The 13,399-nt window shown below is 51.4% G+C and overlaps 1 protein-coding gene across 3 annotated transcripts in view; it reads right to left on the bottom strand.

Annotated features, from left to right (window-relative positions):
- Positions 1 to 10,218, bottom strand: part of TRIM62 (tripartite motif containing 62) — a 31,507-nt gene extending 21,289 nt beyond the window's left edge. For 2 of the 3 annotated variants that reach the window (XM_031464675.2, XM_031464676.2), the window contains exons 1-2: positions 10,158 to 10,218; positions 9,199 to 9,719 (exon numbers count right to left, since the gene is read on the bottom strand). In XM_031464675.2, coding sequence (XP_031320535.1) covers positions 9,199 to 9,606 — 408 coding nt within the window. In that variant the 5' untranslated portion in view covers positions 9,607 to 9,719; positions 10,158 to 10,218. Of the gene's footprint in view, positions 1 to 9,198; positions 9,746 to 10,157 lie in introns of all 3 variants that reach the window. The other variant, XM_064493792.1, reaches the window with a different exon arrangement.
- Between the last annotated feature and the right edge of the window lie 3,181 nt (positions 10,219 to 13,399).

The raw sequence follows: 13,399 nt of genomic DNA, 5'->3' as shown, positions 1-13,399 counted from the left end.
CAACTTGCAGTGCTTGCCTCCAGGCCTTTGCACATGCTGTTCCCTCTGTCTGGAATGCTTACCCGTGTGGTTTTCTCCACTTGTTAGGTACATGCGCATCTCGTAATACCTAAATCAGACATCACCTCCACTAAGAATCCACACCCCAAGTTCCATTCTGTCCTCAGACAATCCTGTGTGTGCAGAGCCTGCCCTGGCACTGTATGGTACACACTGCACTTTAACTGCAAGGTTACCCGTCAGTCTGTCCCGTGAGACTGCAGGATCTTAGGGCAGGGACTGTGTCTGTTAGTTTCACATTCTCAGTACCTAGGAGAGGGCAGGACACAGTTTGCAGAATGCAGGAAGAGGCTGGGCTGGTTCTGAGCTCACCTCTGAAAGGGTGGGCGGAGACCCCAGGCAGGCAGGCAGCTCTTCCTAGGTGAGACTGAGGGAACAGGTAACTTGGGAAAACGAAAACCTGGAACCCACAGAGCAGGACGAGGAGGCAGTCTGAGCTTTGTTACCTGCCTGCCTCTTCTCCTTTCAGTCCTGGGGTCAGACCTGATCCCTTGGGTTAGGAGGCTGGTTCTGCCACCCTCTGGCTGTGGGATCTTGGGCAGGTACCCTAACCTCTGTGTGCCCCTGTCCCTCGAGTCTGAAATGGGGATAATAATCCCTTCCAGGGTTGTGACAGTGAATTCAGTGATAGTAAGAAGTGTTCAGCCTCACAGTGGAGAGCCTGGCATATACCAGGTGCTCGGGAGACAGTGATCACCATGTCCTACATGAGGCTCCTTGGTCACTTCTCTGCATCACCTCCATTCACTGTCTCTAGGCCCTTCCTTTCCTCCTCAGATGGTCAGAGCAGGAAGGGGCCCCAGGGACCATCTGGTCCAGCCATCTGGAGTTCTAGAACAGGAAACTGAGGTCCAAGAAAAGGGAATGAGTGGCTCATGGCCACACAGCTTGACAGAGAACCAACTGGAAAATTTCTCCTAGCAGAGGTCAGATAAGAAACAGGGAGCTGTTGATAAACTCCTAAGGGAGAGAGCTAACGGTGAGGGAGGACACTGGCGAGGCTGGAGGCTCAGAACCAGGTCTGGAGGTGGTGTGGTTTGGGCTTGAATTTCACAGGCGTCATGTCAGCTAATTCTTACAACAACCTCATGAGGTTAGTGCCTTTATTACCTCTGTCTCACAGAGGGGGAAATGGGGGCTCAGAGAGGTCAGGCAGCTTGCCTAAGGTCACACAGCTCCTCAGAGTCCGAGGTGGGGATCTGAGTGACTCCAAAATCCATGCTGGAAGCCACACAGCCTTTCTGCCGCCCGCTCAGTTCAATGCAGCAATCACGTCTGGGCACCCACAGTCAGGCTCTGTGCCAGCCACTCCGGGGGCTGCAGACACAGTCCTTGACCTTGAGGAGCTGGCAGTGAGTCAGGGAGGCAGAAATGCAAACAGGTAGACCCCAAGGGAGAACAGGATAAGCGTGGAGGGAACACCTAGGAACCCGGCTGCTTGTGACACTATCCCTCCACCTCAGTTTCCAATTTTGTAAAATGCAGCTAATGACAACGCTGGCTCCTGGCTCCATGGCAGCTGTGAGGATTAGATGACCTAATACACAACCTGACCTGACGCACAGGAAATACTCAGTCACTCAGAGTTATTGTCATTACCATCGCAATCACTATAATTGTATGTGAAGTAGAGACTCAGAAAAGGGGGGAGCTTCCTGGAGAGTGCTGATTATTGACGGAAGAATCAGGGAAGGTGGATGGATGCGCAGGGTCCCTTCCAGTCTCCAGGGTGGGGCCAGAGTATTCCAGGGGCACACCTGGTGTGTGCAGGAAGTGAGGGGCTTTTGGGGATGATGGAAGCCAGGTTTGTGGGTAGAGTCACAAGCTGGAAAGGCCAGTGAGGCGAGCTGGGGTGAGGGTGGAGTGAGGGGGGTGGAGGAGGCCTTGGAGGTCAGCCTGGGGGAGCTGGACTCTGCAGGTCCCATCAGAGCTGCGGCAGGACAGCAATCGGGGATGGGAGGGACACCCCTCCCTCTGGAGAGGGGGCAGAGCCAGGCCTGGAGCAGAACTAAGCACACAATTATGCAAATATGTCAGCTGAGAGGCTCTGGGGCTCCCATAGGATCGGAGAGGCCAGGACTGGGGCAGCTGCTGCGGGGGAAGACAGATAGCCCGGGCTCACGTGCCCCCAAGGCCAGACCTCCCCTCCTGCAAGGCCATCCTGCTCCCCGCCCAGAGGACAAAGCTGCTGAAGGAAGCCATCTGCCCTGGCTTCAGGGACCTTCTCACCCCCATCACCAAGCAGTGCTGCCCAGTGGAGACAGCATGAACTCTGGTGTCAGAATCTGGGCTGCGTGCCCCTGTGGGGATCACTTCTTCCCCTCTCAGGGTCCACCTCTCAGGAGCCTTAGCTATAAAATGAGGATGGGAGACACTCACGGGGACTGATGAGGATTAAATGAGATGACACCTTTGAAAAGTCATGGTGTGGCCCACTGTAGATGCTTAAGGCCCCCTCCCCTTCTCTGGGCCCGGGACTGCCTTCTCTGCCCCTCTCTCACCCAAGGAGGGCTCAGATCTTCATGTAGCAAACTGAACTTGCCTGTCTTTTCTCCTTTCCCCCAAGTCCCTCTGCTACATCCAGAACCCCTGATGCTCCTGCTCCCGACAGACTGAACTCTTATAAATCTGTCTTTGAGACCCATTTGCCCCTGAGGCTCCATATAACACCTCCTGGCTGCACCCCTTCCTCCAGGCTTTCCCACCAGTACCCCCTGCATGCTGCCCCTTAATGTATATCTGACCAGGCCAGCCTTGTCTGCTCAAACCTGTTCCTTGCTCTCCAGCATCAAGTCCAAGCTCCTTGGGTTGAGGGGTGGTGCATTCAAGGCCCTTTATGAGCTGGTCAGACCTCACTTTCCCACATACACCTCCCCCTCTAGCCTCAAGGAAGCACCTGCTCACCTCAATGCTGGTCACTGATCAGACTCAGATAACCTGAGTCCAAGTTCCAGCATCATCGATACATATTGATTGTGTGGCCTTAGGTACAGTTTCTGAACCTCAGTTGCCTCATGTGTAAAATGGGGTGATGAGGCCCACCTCATATGGCTGCTGTGAGGATTAAACAAGAGAGGGTGCCTGCACTGTCTGCACCCAGGCAGTGGTGGCAGTGGATGTTTTTATCTTCTCAATCCTTAATGCCTTCTCTCTCTGCTCTCAGGACTCAGCTCAGCTGTCAGTTCCAGGGGAACCTGGGCAACCCTCAGTTACCACCAGAGGAGACTGGGACCTGACCTTGCAGCTTATGGGCCTGTCCCCCAAGAGCCACAGCGGAGTGTCAATTGAAGAAATTATTGAATGAATCTCTGAATCCAAGATGAAACCCACTTCCAAACCCTCCACGCCCACCCCAGTGTCCAAGCAGATCTCAGGGTCCAGAAGGTAAATGATGCTGTGAAAACATGACTGGAATGAGGGTCCAGGGAGCTGAGCTCTGAACCAACCTCGGGCAAGTCAGTTTCCCCGAGTGTTAAGTGGGGAAAGGACAGAAGTGGATGGCTTCTGAGGTCCCTCCCCACTTTGAATGCTTCCTGAAGCCATTAGGGTGTTGGTGAGGAGGGTGAGTCCTGAGCTAGACAGATCTGAGTCTGATTCCCAGCTCTGCCTCCTGTTTGCGGTGTGATCTTGGGCAAGTTACTGAACCTCTCAGCCTCAATGTCTTCATCTTCAAAATGGGCTGATCACAGTCTTATTCAGGGAGCAGGGAAAGGGAAAAGGGCTGCTGTGAGGATTCAACACCTGTAACAGCACCTGGTACATAGCACACATCCAATACACTCTGGCTTGTGTTTTTTTTTTTTTTAGAGTGGTTATTATTTCTGTTGTCACTTCCTACCAGATCCTTTTTACAAACGTACTGAGACCGCAACTTCAGTTCTGAGTTTTGACACCATGGCTAGTGCTTAGTCAAGGTGTCCTGGATGAAAATGGCTTTCCTGGCTGCCCACAGATACTTGTGAAGAGGGAAGTAGTGATGCCAACAGCGGCCCTGGGTCTGACTCAGTGCCAGCCTCGCCCCCGTGGAGGTCGCTGTTTGCACACAGATCTTGTCCTCTCCTGGGAAAAGTAGCAGCAGAGGCTGCTTCCCCAGGACACAGACAACCTGGACCCCTCCCCATCCACGGTACAAAATGACGTGCCATCGCATCTGTTATCTCTTTGGATGGGCAGCAACTTTTTCTCTCTCTTTATACATTATTTAGACAGTTTTTGTTCTTACTTCCACTTTCCAGGTTGGGAAATGGGGCAGGGGAGGCAGTACCTTCTACTCAGCTGGAAGAAGTCAGAGCCAGAACTAGAATCCAGTCCCCAGATCTGCTCTTTCCCTGGTGGCTGCCTTAGCTTCTGTGGACCACCAGGCCCAACTCATCGGGGCTCCCATCCAGGGCTGATCCACTGCTGTCTCCCTTGGCATGAAGGAGGCCTTGGGAAAGTTTCCAGTGATCACATGAGGCCTGGAGGGGGTGGCTGGGACTGAATCCGATCCCTCCTCTGGAGGTTAGGAAGCTGAGAAGGCCGGAGAACCGGATGCCATGCCTGACCAAGATGACATCCAGCACCTGCCCTCAGTGCATCAGCTGGCCCAATGTCCTTAGCCTGACCCTGTGCCGAGTACACTCGAAATACAAAGACAGGCAGGGCATGGGGCAGACAACTACCCAGCCCTCAGAGGCAGCTCGGAGGCCAAGTAGCCCGGTCAGACTGGCTTCCAATCCTGTCCCTGCCATTTACCAGCTGGATGACAGAACAAGTCACTAAAATCCTCTGAGCCTCTGTTTCCTTATTTGCAAAAGGAGCAAATGATGGCTCCCACTCGACAAGGCGTTATGAAGATTAAATGAGGCAGTACAGGGAAAGTGCAAGTCCCACGGAGTAGGCTAGGGCTCAGCAAGTATTGGCTGAGAAGCCCCAAACCCTTCTGAGATGGGGCTCCCTCCTGCCCCTTTGCTCTGTGGTCCTGTGCTTAGCCATGAAAAAAAAGGGAAGGCATGCACACACACACTCACACACACACACACGCCCACATGCTGTTTACACAACAAAAATGCTGTAACACTATATAGCAAATCTTTAAGAAAAAATCATGTTTTTCTATGGGGTAGGATTATGGGGACTTTTACTTTTACATTATATAGCTCTTCTTATCATGTTAATTTTAAATCAGAAAAAAATAAAGATATTTAAAAATTGTTGTATGCTACTCTGTGCCAGGCACAGTATCAGGCACTTAAAAAAAATTTTTTTTTTTAAATTGAAGTTTAGTATCAGGCACTTTTGATCCAGCCTCCCAAACCCTTACAACATCCTTCTCAGGGAGGTCCGATTGTCTTCATGTTATAAATCAGCAGGTGGAGGCTGAGAGAAGTGAAGTGACCTGACCAAGGACACACAGCTTATCAGAGATGATGCCAAGAACTGACCTCAGTATTTGAATCTTGAGTACAAAGCAATTTCACTTGGCAGGTCAGGGAAAGCTTCATGGAGGAGGTGATATTTGAGCTGAGACTGTAAAGCTGAATAAGACTTCTCTCCACTAGAGTTCTCAACCAGGGGTGATTCTGACCTCATGGGACATTTGATGATGTCTGGAGACATTTTGGGTTGTCACAGCTTCAGGGAAGAGGGGGTTGCTACTGGTATCCAGTGGGTAGAGGCCAAGGATGCTGCTAAACATGCTACAATGAACAGGACTGCCCTACACAACAAAGACATATCCAGCCCCAAATATCAATAGTACAGAGTATGATGTAACATAATAGAGCTGTCATTTATCGAGTGCTTACTATGTGTCAAGAACAGTACCACATTCTTGAAAATGTCATCTTATTTAATCTAACCTCATTATTCCCATGCTCTCAATGAGGGACCTGAGGATCAGAGATGGTCAGGAACTTTCCTAAGGTCACACAGCCAGAAAATGGTAGTGCAGGACTAGAGCTGCCTGAGTACAAAGACTGAGCTCTTAACCTTTCTGCTCTGCTGCCTCTGGGATTTATAATAAATCAAAAAAGCTCCAGGCTAACTGCTAGGCAAGGTGTGAGGAGACTCCGGCTGAGCCCAGGAGTAACCTCCTCTGGCCTCAAGGACTTGGGAAAGATCTCCTTCTTCCCTCTCTGTCATTTCCCCATCTGTCAGATGAAGTTTGCACCAGATGATCTCCAAGGCCCTGCTGGCTCTGAGTCTGTTTTTCTCCAGGAGAAGGGCTCAAGCCCAGCCTCCAGGAGCCCTGGGGACAACCGCCAGCTGCTGAGAGAGGAGGGGGTGTGCCAGGCAGGCTTAGACTCATTTCTAGTGCTTAAATTGCTAATGAGCCTTGAGCCCCCATGAAAGGAGAGGGGGGTGGGGGTGGGGAGTGGCTTGAACTTCACCCAGGAGCTTACTTCTCCTGGGGGGGAGGCATGTTTCTCTGCTACTTTCTTGCCAAGCCCAAAGGAGGCACCGAAGCAAGGCCCTCTTCTCAGGTGAGAGGCAGGTCTGGGCATTTGCCCAGCTGGGTGCATGAGTTCTCACAGGTAGAAGGAGAAGGGTTGGGAGCGGGTGCTGCCCCGGCCCCCACCATGTGCCAGGCATCTCAAATAGTAGGTTCATCTCAGGTCAGCCTCATGAAAATCCTGGTAGGCAAGAATCATCCTGACCCCGGTTCTTACGGAGAGCGTCAAGGCTGCCATAAAGTGACTTGATGATCACACAGACAGTGCTGAAGGAAGGTTTGGAACCAACCAAGACAGTACAATAGAGGGTAAGTAAATAGCAGTCCTGTTTTTCTTTTAACCAGAGAATGACAGTGTTTCAATGATGTTTGGAGAAAATATATGTTCAGTTTTTCCTGCCTGCCCCAGGACATGGGATAGACTGCAAAAAAAACCCCAAACACAGTAATTCAGATTTCCTGGCTTGCAGGTGGGGAAACCAAGCTTCAGAAGGCAGAGTTCTCTCCAGCTAAAAGTCAGACAGGGAGAGGAGGGGATGAGTGGCAGGGGTGGGATCTGGCCCAGGTCGGGCTGAGTTTTCTAGCCCGGCTCTCTCACTGCCTGACAGTGTGGCTTTGAGTAAATCACATCACCTCTCTGGACCTGCATCTCTACAATTGCATAATGAAGAGGCTGGGCAGATGGTCTCGGACAGAGTCCCTTCAATCTCTCACGCCCTGTGCCCAGTCCTGTCCAGGGTTCTCTCCTCCTCCTTGTTTATGTGACTTCATAGTTGGGGAGATGGAGACACCAGTGCCTGACACAAGGGGCTCTGGGGGCAAACGACAAATGCCAGCCTTACACAAGCCCCCAATGTCCCCAACCCTTGCTCTCCACTCTCAAAGAGACAGACTGGAAGGGAGTCTGTTGTGGTTTGGGGATTAAATGGACAGAGAGGGGGTGAGGTGAACATGGGGCCATTTCTCTTAGGGCCGTGGGCATCTGCTGGTGTAGGCTGAATCACAGAGACCCATGTATAAGGTGTGTGTGGGGGCTGCCCTACGACATCAGGGCAGGTAGTTATTTAGCTCCTGCTTAAGCATCTTGAGGGTCAGGGAGCTCACCACCTCCCAAGTTAGCCCACTTGCATTTTCATAAAGTATTTGAGTCAAAAACCTTTTGCTTCCAAAGGCCCCACAGTCTGGGCCAGCTCAGATCAGGGCTGATCATTCATTCATTCAACATTTAATGATGCGTGCTGTGGGCCAGGACTTGTGCCAGACTTTGGAGCCATAGATATGATGACTAAGAGACTGTCCCTGCTCTTGGGGGACTGTGTGCTGGTCTAGTATTCCAAGAGCAAAGACACAAGGCTGCTAGATTTAAATGGTTTACCTTGAGAAAATGGTTTAAGTTTAAAGAAGCTTGGGAGTCATTTTATTAAACACAGTAAAATGGGTTTCTTTGCTACAAGATTTGCCTTTAATATGCAAATATATGCCAAGAATCCTCCAAGGAGGGTATAGAGAATACCCTATAATTCCCAAATATAGCTGATCTTGGAACACTACTTTTTGAAAGATTATACTTATCAACAAAGACTATTTAGGGGAGATACAGCTCTAATGCTATTGTTTTGGCTGGTGGAGCTTGGAGAAGGTTTATACAGAGAGGGCATTTGAACAGGGCTTTGAGAGTTGAGTAGGAGTTGGTCAGTGAGGATGGGAAAGCTTAAGGGAGACCAGTTATAGTCCTAGCCTGACTATGCTCAGATTACTGTGCATATACTGTTTCATTTAGTCCAAAGGTCCTGATGTGGGTGACGGAGCCAAGGAGGTCACCAAAAGTCCCTGGAAACTCCTAGAAGTCCACTTTCCTCTGTTTTCTCAAATCACCTCACCTCTAAATCTTATTGTCCAAATCTTGAGTCTTGTCCTCATTCTCATTCTGGCCTCTACTCAGATTTAAACCCAATGGTTCTTAGAGTGTCTGAACTTGATCCCAGCCTCAGCCCCTCACACACCATGACCTAGCCCCTGACACCCAAACCCACCCCCTCAGCAACTTGATGACCCTCATTTAGACCTTCTCTTAGATTTAACCCTGACCTGTCCAGAGCAATCTAGCTCAGGTACTGCTCCCTAGGTCCAGATGCATACCTGATTGAACCCTGGGGCATAGTGCCCCCAAGTCTGCAGCTCAGCTACTCCATACAGTTCAGACTCATCCTCATATGGCGATCCTGCCCCCTGTCTAGCCCCGACTTTGTTCCCATCCCCATCCGTGTCTTTGTCCCCAGCTCAGTCCTGATCCATTCTTATGTGGCCTTGTCTCCAGGTCCAGCTCCATGACCCCTCACAGTGGCCCTGCCCTTGTCCAGTGGATTCGGCTCCATCCCTAACCCTGCTCCAGTCAGTACCTGATCCAGCTTTTATTTCATTTGTCCCCGCCGCCGTCCCACTCCGGTGATCTCTCCGCCTACCATGGACCCACCCCCCCACTTCAGGTCTATCCGAGACCCCGCCCAGTATAGACGGCCCAAGGCCCCACCCTCAATACCGCCCCCTCTCCGCGGCCCCGCCCCATCCTAATTCTGATAGGGCCCTGACCCTGCCGGCAGCCCCGCCCTGTGACAATTATGACTGAGCCCTGCCCGTGGTCCAGCCCTGACCCCGCCCCTGGCCCGGCCCCCCCCCCCCCGCCCCAGGCAGGCGGGGCAGCCCACCTGCAGCTCCTCGAAGGCATCGTCGATGCCGGTGACCTGGTGCTGCTCGTGCAGCGCGGGTTCGTCGCAGAAGAAGCAGAGCAGCGCGCGGTCCGTGAGGCAGAAGAGCTTGACCTTGTCGTGGGCCTGGCAGGGTCTCGCGGCGCGGCGCGCGCTGAGGATGGCGTCCAGCGGGAAGGCGCTGTAGCGTTCCACGATGTTGGCCAGCTTGAGGCTGGGCGCGAGCGCGGGCTCGGCAAACGTGCGCCGGCACTCGGGGCAGTCGCGGGCGCCCTGCGCCTCCTGCCTCACCCAGTGCTCGGTGATGCAGCGGCGGCAGAAGTAGTGCTCGCAGCCTAGGCTCACCGGGTCCTGGTAGATGCTCAGACAGATGGAGCAGAGCAGCTCGTCCTTGAGGCTGCACGCCATGGCGCCGGGGCTGGTGAAGAGGGTCCCCTGAGATGCAGGGGGGCGGCTGCGAAAGCGCGGCGCTGTCGAGGGCAGCACCTCGGGATAGAAGAGCAGGCCCGGAGAGACAGGAGCTACAGGAGAAGGAAGGGGGTGATGTCTGGGAGAGGGGTAACATGAGTAAGAGTAGCAGGATAGGGACTACCCTGGAAGTGAGCCCAGAAAGGTGGTCTCGAGGTAGTGGATGACCAGGAGCGATGGGTGCTGGAGGGAGGGTGCGTTGGGTGTCTGAGGGAAGGTGCTCCTGTCAAGAAGCTTCTAGGGAAAGGGACAGTTCGAAGAGATGGGTGCTGGGAGAGGGAGATCTGGGAGGGGGTGAAGGTCTTGGGGGGTTGTAATATCGGGATGGGTGCCCTGGGGGGAGGGGGAGAAGCTGAGGATGGGGAATTCTCGCGGAGGGGGAAGCCAGGCGGAGCCGCACCGCGGCTCTGCCTGGCAGAGGTGAAGAGGGGTGTGAGCACGCTCAGCTGCCCGATCCCGGCCCCAAGATCCGGACCCGCGCGGCCCCTTACCCTCGCCGGCTCAGCGGCCACTGCTCCGGTCCGAGCGCAGCCTCTCAACCCGGAACCAGCCGAGCTGGAGCTGCCGGTGGCCGTGGCTCCCTCCCCGCCCCTGCGGGCGGGGCCCAAGCGACTCCGCCTTCGCGGCGGGCGGGGGAGAGGAGGGGCGGGGCCTGGCCTCCAGCTATGGACCCCCCCCTCCCCGCCCCCACCATTCTCTAGGTCCCCGGGGAGCGAAGCCCAGCTGTTTCTTCAGGGTCTGCAATTGGAACAACATCCAGGTCTCGCTTGGGGGTCCCTGTGGTGGGAGGGGGGGCAGTTAATTTGATAGGATAACGAGTAAAGGAGGGATATCTTTTTGGATCATCAATGCGAAGATATGGGAAAAATAATATTTTGTATTAAAACAAAGATACATTGTGTAATCTGCATAAAATAACAACTTTTGCATAAAATATTAAACTAAAACTCGAGAATTACCCTGCTTGCTTAGAGTAAGTTCAAGACCCTCACATTCCCAAGCTTTGGGGTCCCACTTCCTCTTCACTTTCTTGACGGGTGCTTGGGGGAGACGTTTGGAAAGCCCTGGCCCTGACTAATGTCTGATCCAAGGAGTTGTCTCCACTCAGCAAATATTTCTGGAGGGCTATACTGTGTGTGTGTGATGAGGGGTGTAGGGAGTAGGGGTGGGGGAGTGGAGCAAGAGAGGGAGAAAGAGTAATAGGAGACCTTGTCTTGTTTGCCAGATGGAGAGGGGATAAGGGATTTCTAGGCAGGGGGGCAGCAGGAGCAGGAGCATGGAGGCGTGAAAGGGGAGGGCACATTTGGGGGAAGAACAAGTGGTTCTTTACTGTTGGGGGTGGGGTGCAGAAGGGGCTAGGGTGAGATGGAGGGCATTGAGGGTCATGGTAAAGGATTTCCTGAAGGCACTGGGCTTTCAAGCAGGGGATTGACCTGATCTGTTATGGGTTTCAGGAAGTCAAGGAGCAAGATGAAGATAGGGACCCTTTCTGATGTGTCTGCGTATGTGAATTGCTCCGCGAACAGTGAAGGTGCGTAGCTGAGTAACAGTAGCAAAGACGTGGATTTCAGGAAGAGAGACTGGGCCCCAGTAGATCACTGTTGGCATAGTGCCTGCAGGAGATGACAATCTGAACTGCGGCAGTGACAGTGAGTAAGGAGAGAAAGCCAGGGTACTGAAAATACAGACACTGTGAACTTTTGTAATGGATTGGATATGGGGTGAGAAAAAAGGAGGCATGAGGGTGACTCCCCAGTTTCTGGCTCTTTCAGCAATGTCTTCACTGGAGTTAAACTTTATTGAGGTACAATTTAAGAAGCAGCTTGAAGTTTACTCCTCTGCTACTTACGTGTCCTCTGTTATTACATCATCACCTGGTTCAGCGTCTCCATCATTGCCAGAAACAAGTTGGTAGCTCATGCAACAACCATTCATTGACTTTTCCTTGCAGTCAGAGCCCTGGTTTTGTTCAGGTGGCCCCCTTCCCCATGAGACCAAGGGACGGCTGACCCCAGCCTAGCTCTGGGAGTAAGTCCTGTTTGGTATAAGTCCATCAAGGTGGTTGCATTCCTCTTGCCAGTGATGATTTGGGTTTGGAAGTATGATGCAGGTCTGGCCTGAAAAACCAGAGGGGAAGCCTGGGGATGGGGTGGGGATGGGGAGGCAGCTTCTGCAAAGGGTCTCTTCCCTTTCAAAAACAGTCTGCCCCCTTTGCTGGATGTAAATGTGTTTGGTGGTGATACTTGGAATTATTCCCAGTCTGAGGATGCAGCCAACACATGACAGAGGCGGGGAGAATCCTAGGGAGCTGGTGCACTGATGCAGAGCCTAGACTTTTAGATATGTGAGATGGTCCATCTTATTGTTTAAGCAAGTTTAATAGCAGTGTGCTCTCTCTCGCCAAACAAAAGAATCCCAAATGATGCACTGACATGCATCTCTATTTTTTTTTTATTGTAAAGAGGGCAGGTCTAAATTATTGAAGAATTTGAATGGAAATGAAAAAAGGCTTGATGATGGATGAAACAGTGGGCTTCATTTATTCAACATGTAATCCATCCTCCTCTTTCAGAGCAATATAGCAGCTGGAGAAATGGCTGGTGTGCTAGAGCTCACGTTTTCCAGGCGCTCTTGCAGCTGAATGTGGCTTTGTGACTAAATTCTTTCCAATAGAAGGTAAATAGAAATAGTCCTTAAGGCTTTTACTCTTCCTCTCTCTGTTTTCTCTTCTTTTGTTGTGGAACACAGATGTGCCAGGAACCCAGCTTCAATAATGCTTCAAAGAGGCTACCAGTGCAAAGATAAAGAAGGAACCTAGGTTCTTGAGTGACTACATGGAGTGGAGCCACCCACCAGCGTGGACTTGAGAGTGAGAAATAAACTTCCGTTTTCTAGAGGCCACTGTATTTTGGGTCTCTGTTGCAGCAGCTTAAGCCCTGCTATCCTACAGCTCTTTACAGAAGGGGCTTCGGTACTGTTGTATAGTATTGTCTAAATCCTTTGAGGAGGTAAGTTCCTCTTAACATCTAGCACCAATGTCTTCCAAAGTGCATAGAACATGGTTTTCTCTGGCTGCAAGTCACAGTCTCTTTGACCTTTCACAATACATTTCAGCTTTTATTCTTTTCACCCTTTGAGCTGTTCTTCTCCTGAACTTACCCCGTTAAGGTGTTGAACGCTACACTCAATGCAGACTGTTGGTTATATTTAAGCTTAAGTTTGGCAAGTCATTGCTTTTTCTGGATCTGTTTCCCTACCCTGATGCTGTTGAGAGATCTGAACCAAGACTTGGTGATCCCGACTTCAGTGCATGCCATCCACTTTCATTCATACTCTAAAAAATAACATCAGGGTTTGTTTGTTTGTTTGTTTGTTTGACAGTCACCCAAGAGATGCTGTTGAGTGAAAAAAAAAGAAAGGAAGACTCGAACACACACAGACGCACAGACACAGACACACGCAGTCCTACACATGTGCACAGGCATTATCTGTATAGGAAAAAAATCTATAGAATGCTATAGTGATCCTACATGTGTTTATCTGTGGGCTAGGGTGGGGGGAGGACTTTACCTCTTACACTAGATAGCTTTATTTGTTTATTATTTAATTTTATAATCAGAAAAAAGACACAGTCAATTCTCATCATTCATGGATTATTCATTCATTATTTGCAAATTCACCTACTCCTCAAATTTACTTGAAATCCCCAAGTCAATACTTGAGGTGTTTTCAC

Source organism: Camelus dromedarius, chromosome 14, assembly GCF_036321535.1.
Source record: "Camelus dromedarius isolate mCamDro1 chromosome 14, mCamDro1.pat, whole genome shotgun sequence".
NCBI classification, from domain to species: Eukaryota; Metazoa; Chordata; class Mammalia; order Artiodactyla; family Camelidae; genus Camelus; species Camelus dromedarius.
The sequence above is the reverse complement of the archived record's forward strand: the minus strand, read 5'-3'. Positions and strand labels throughout refer to the sequence as shown.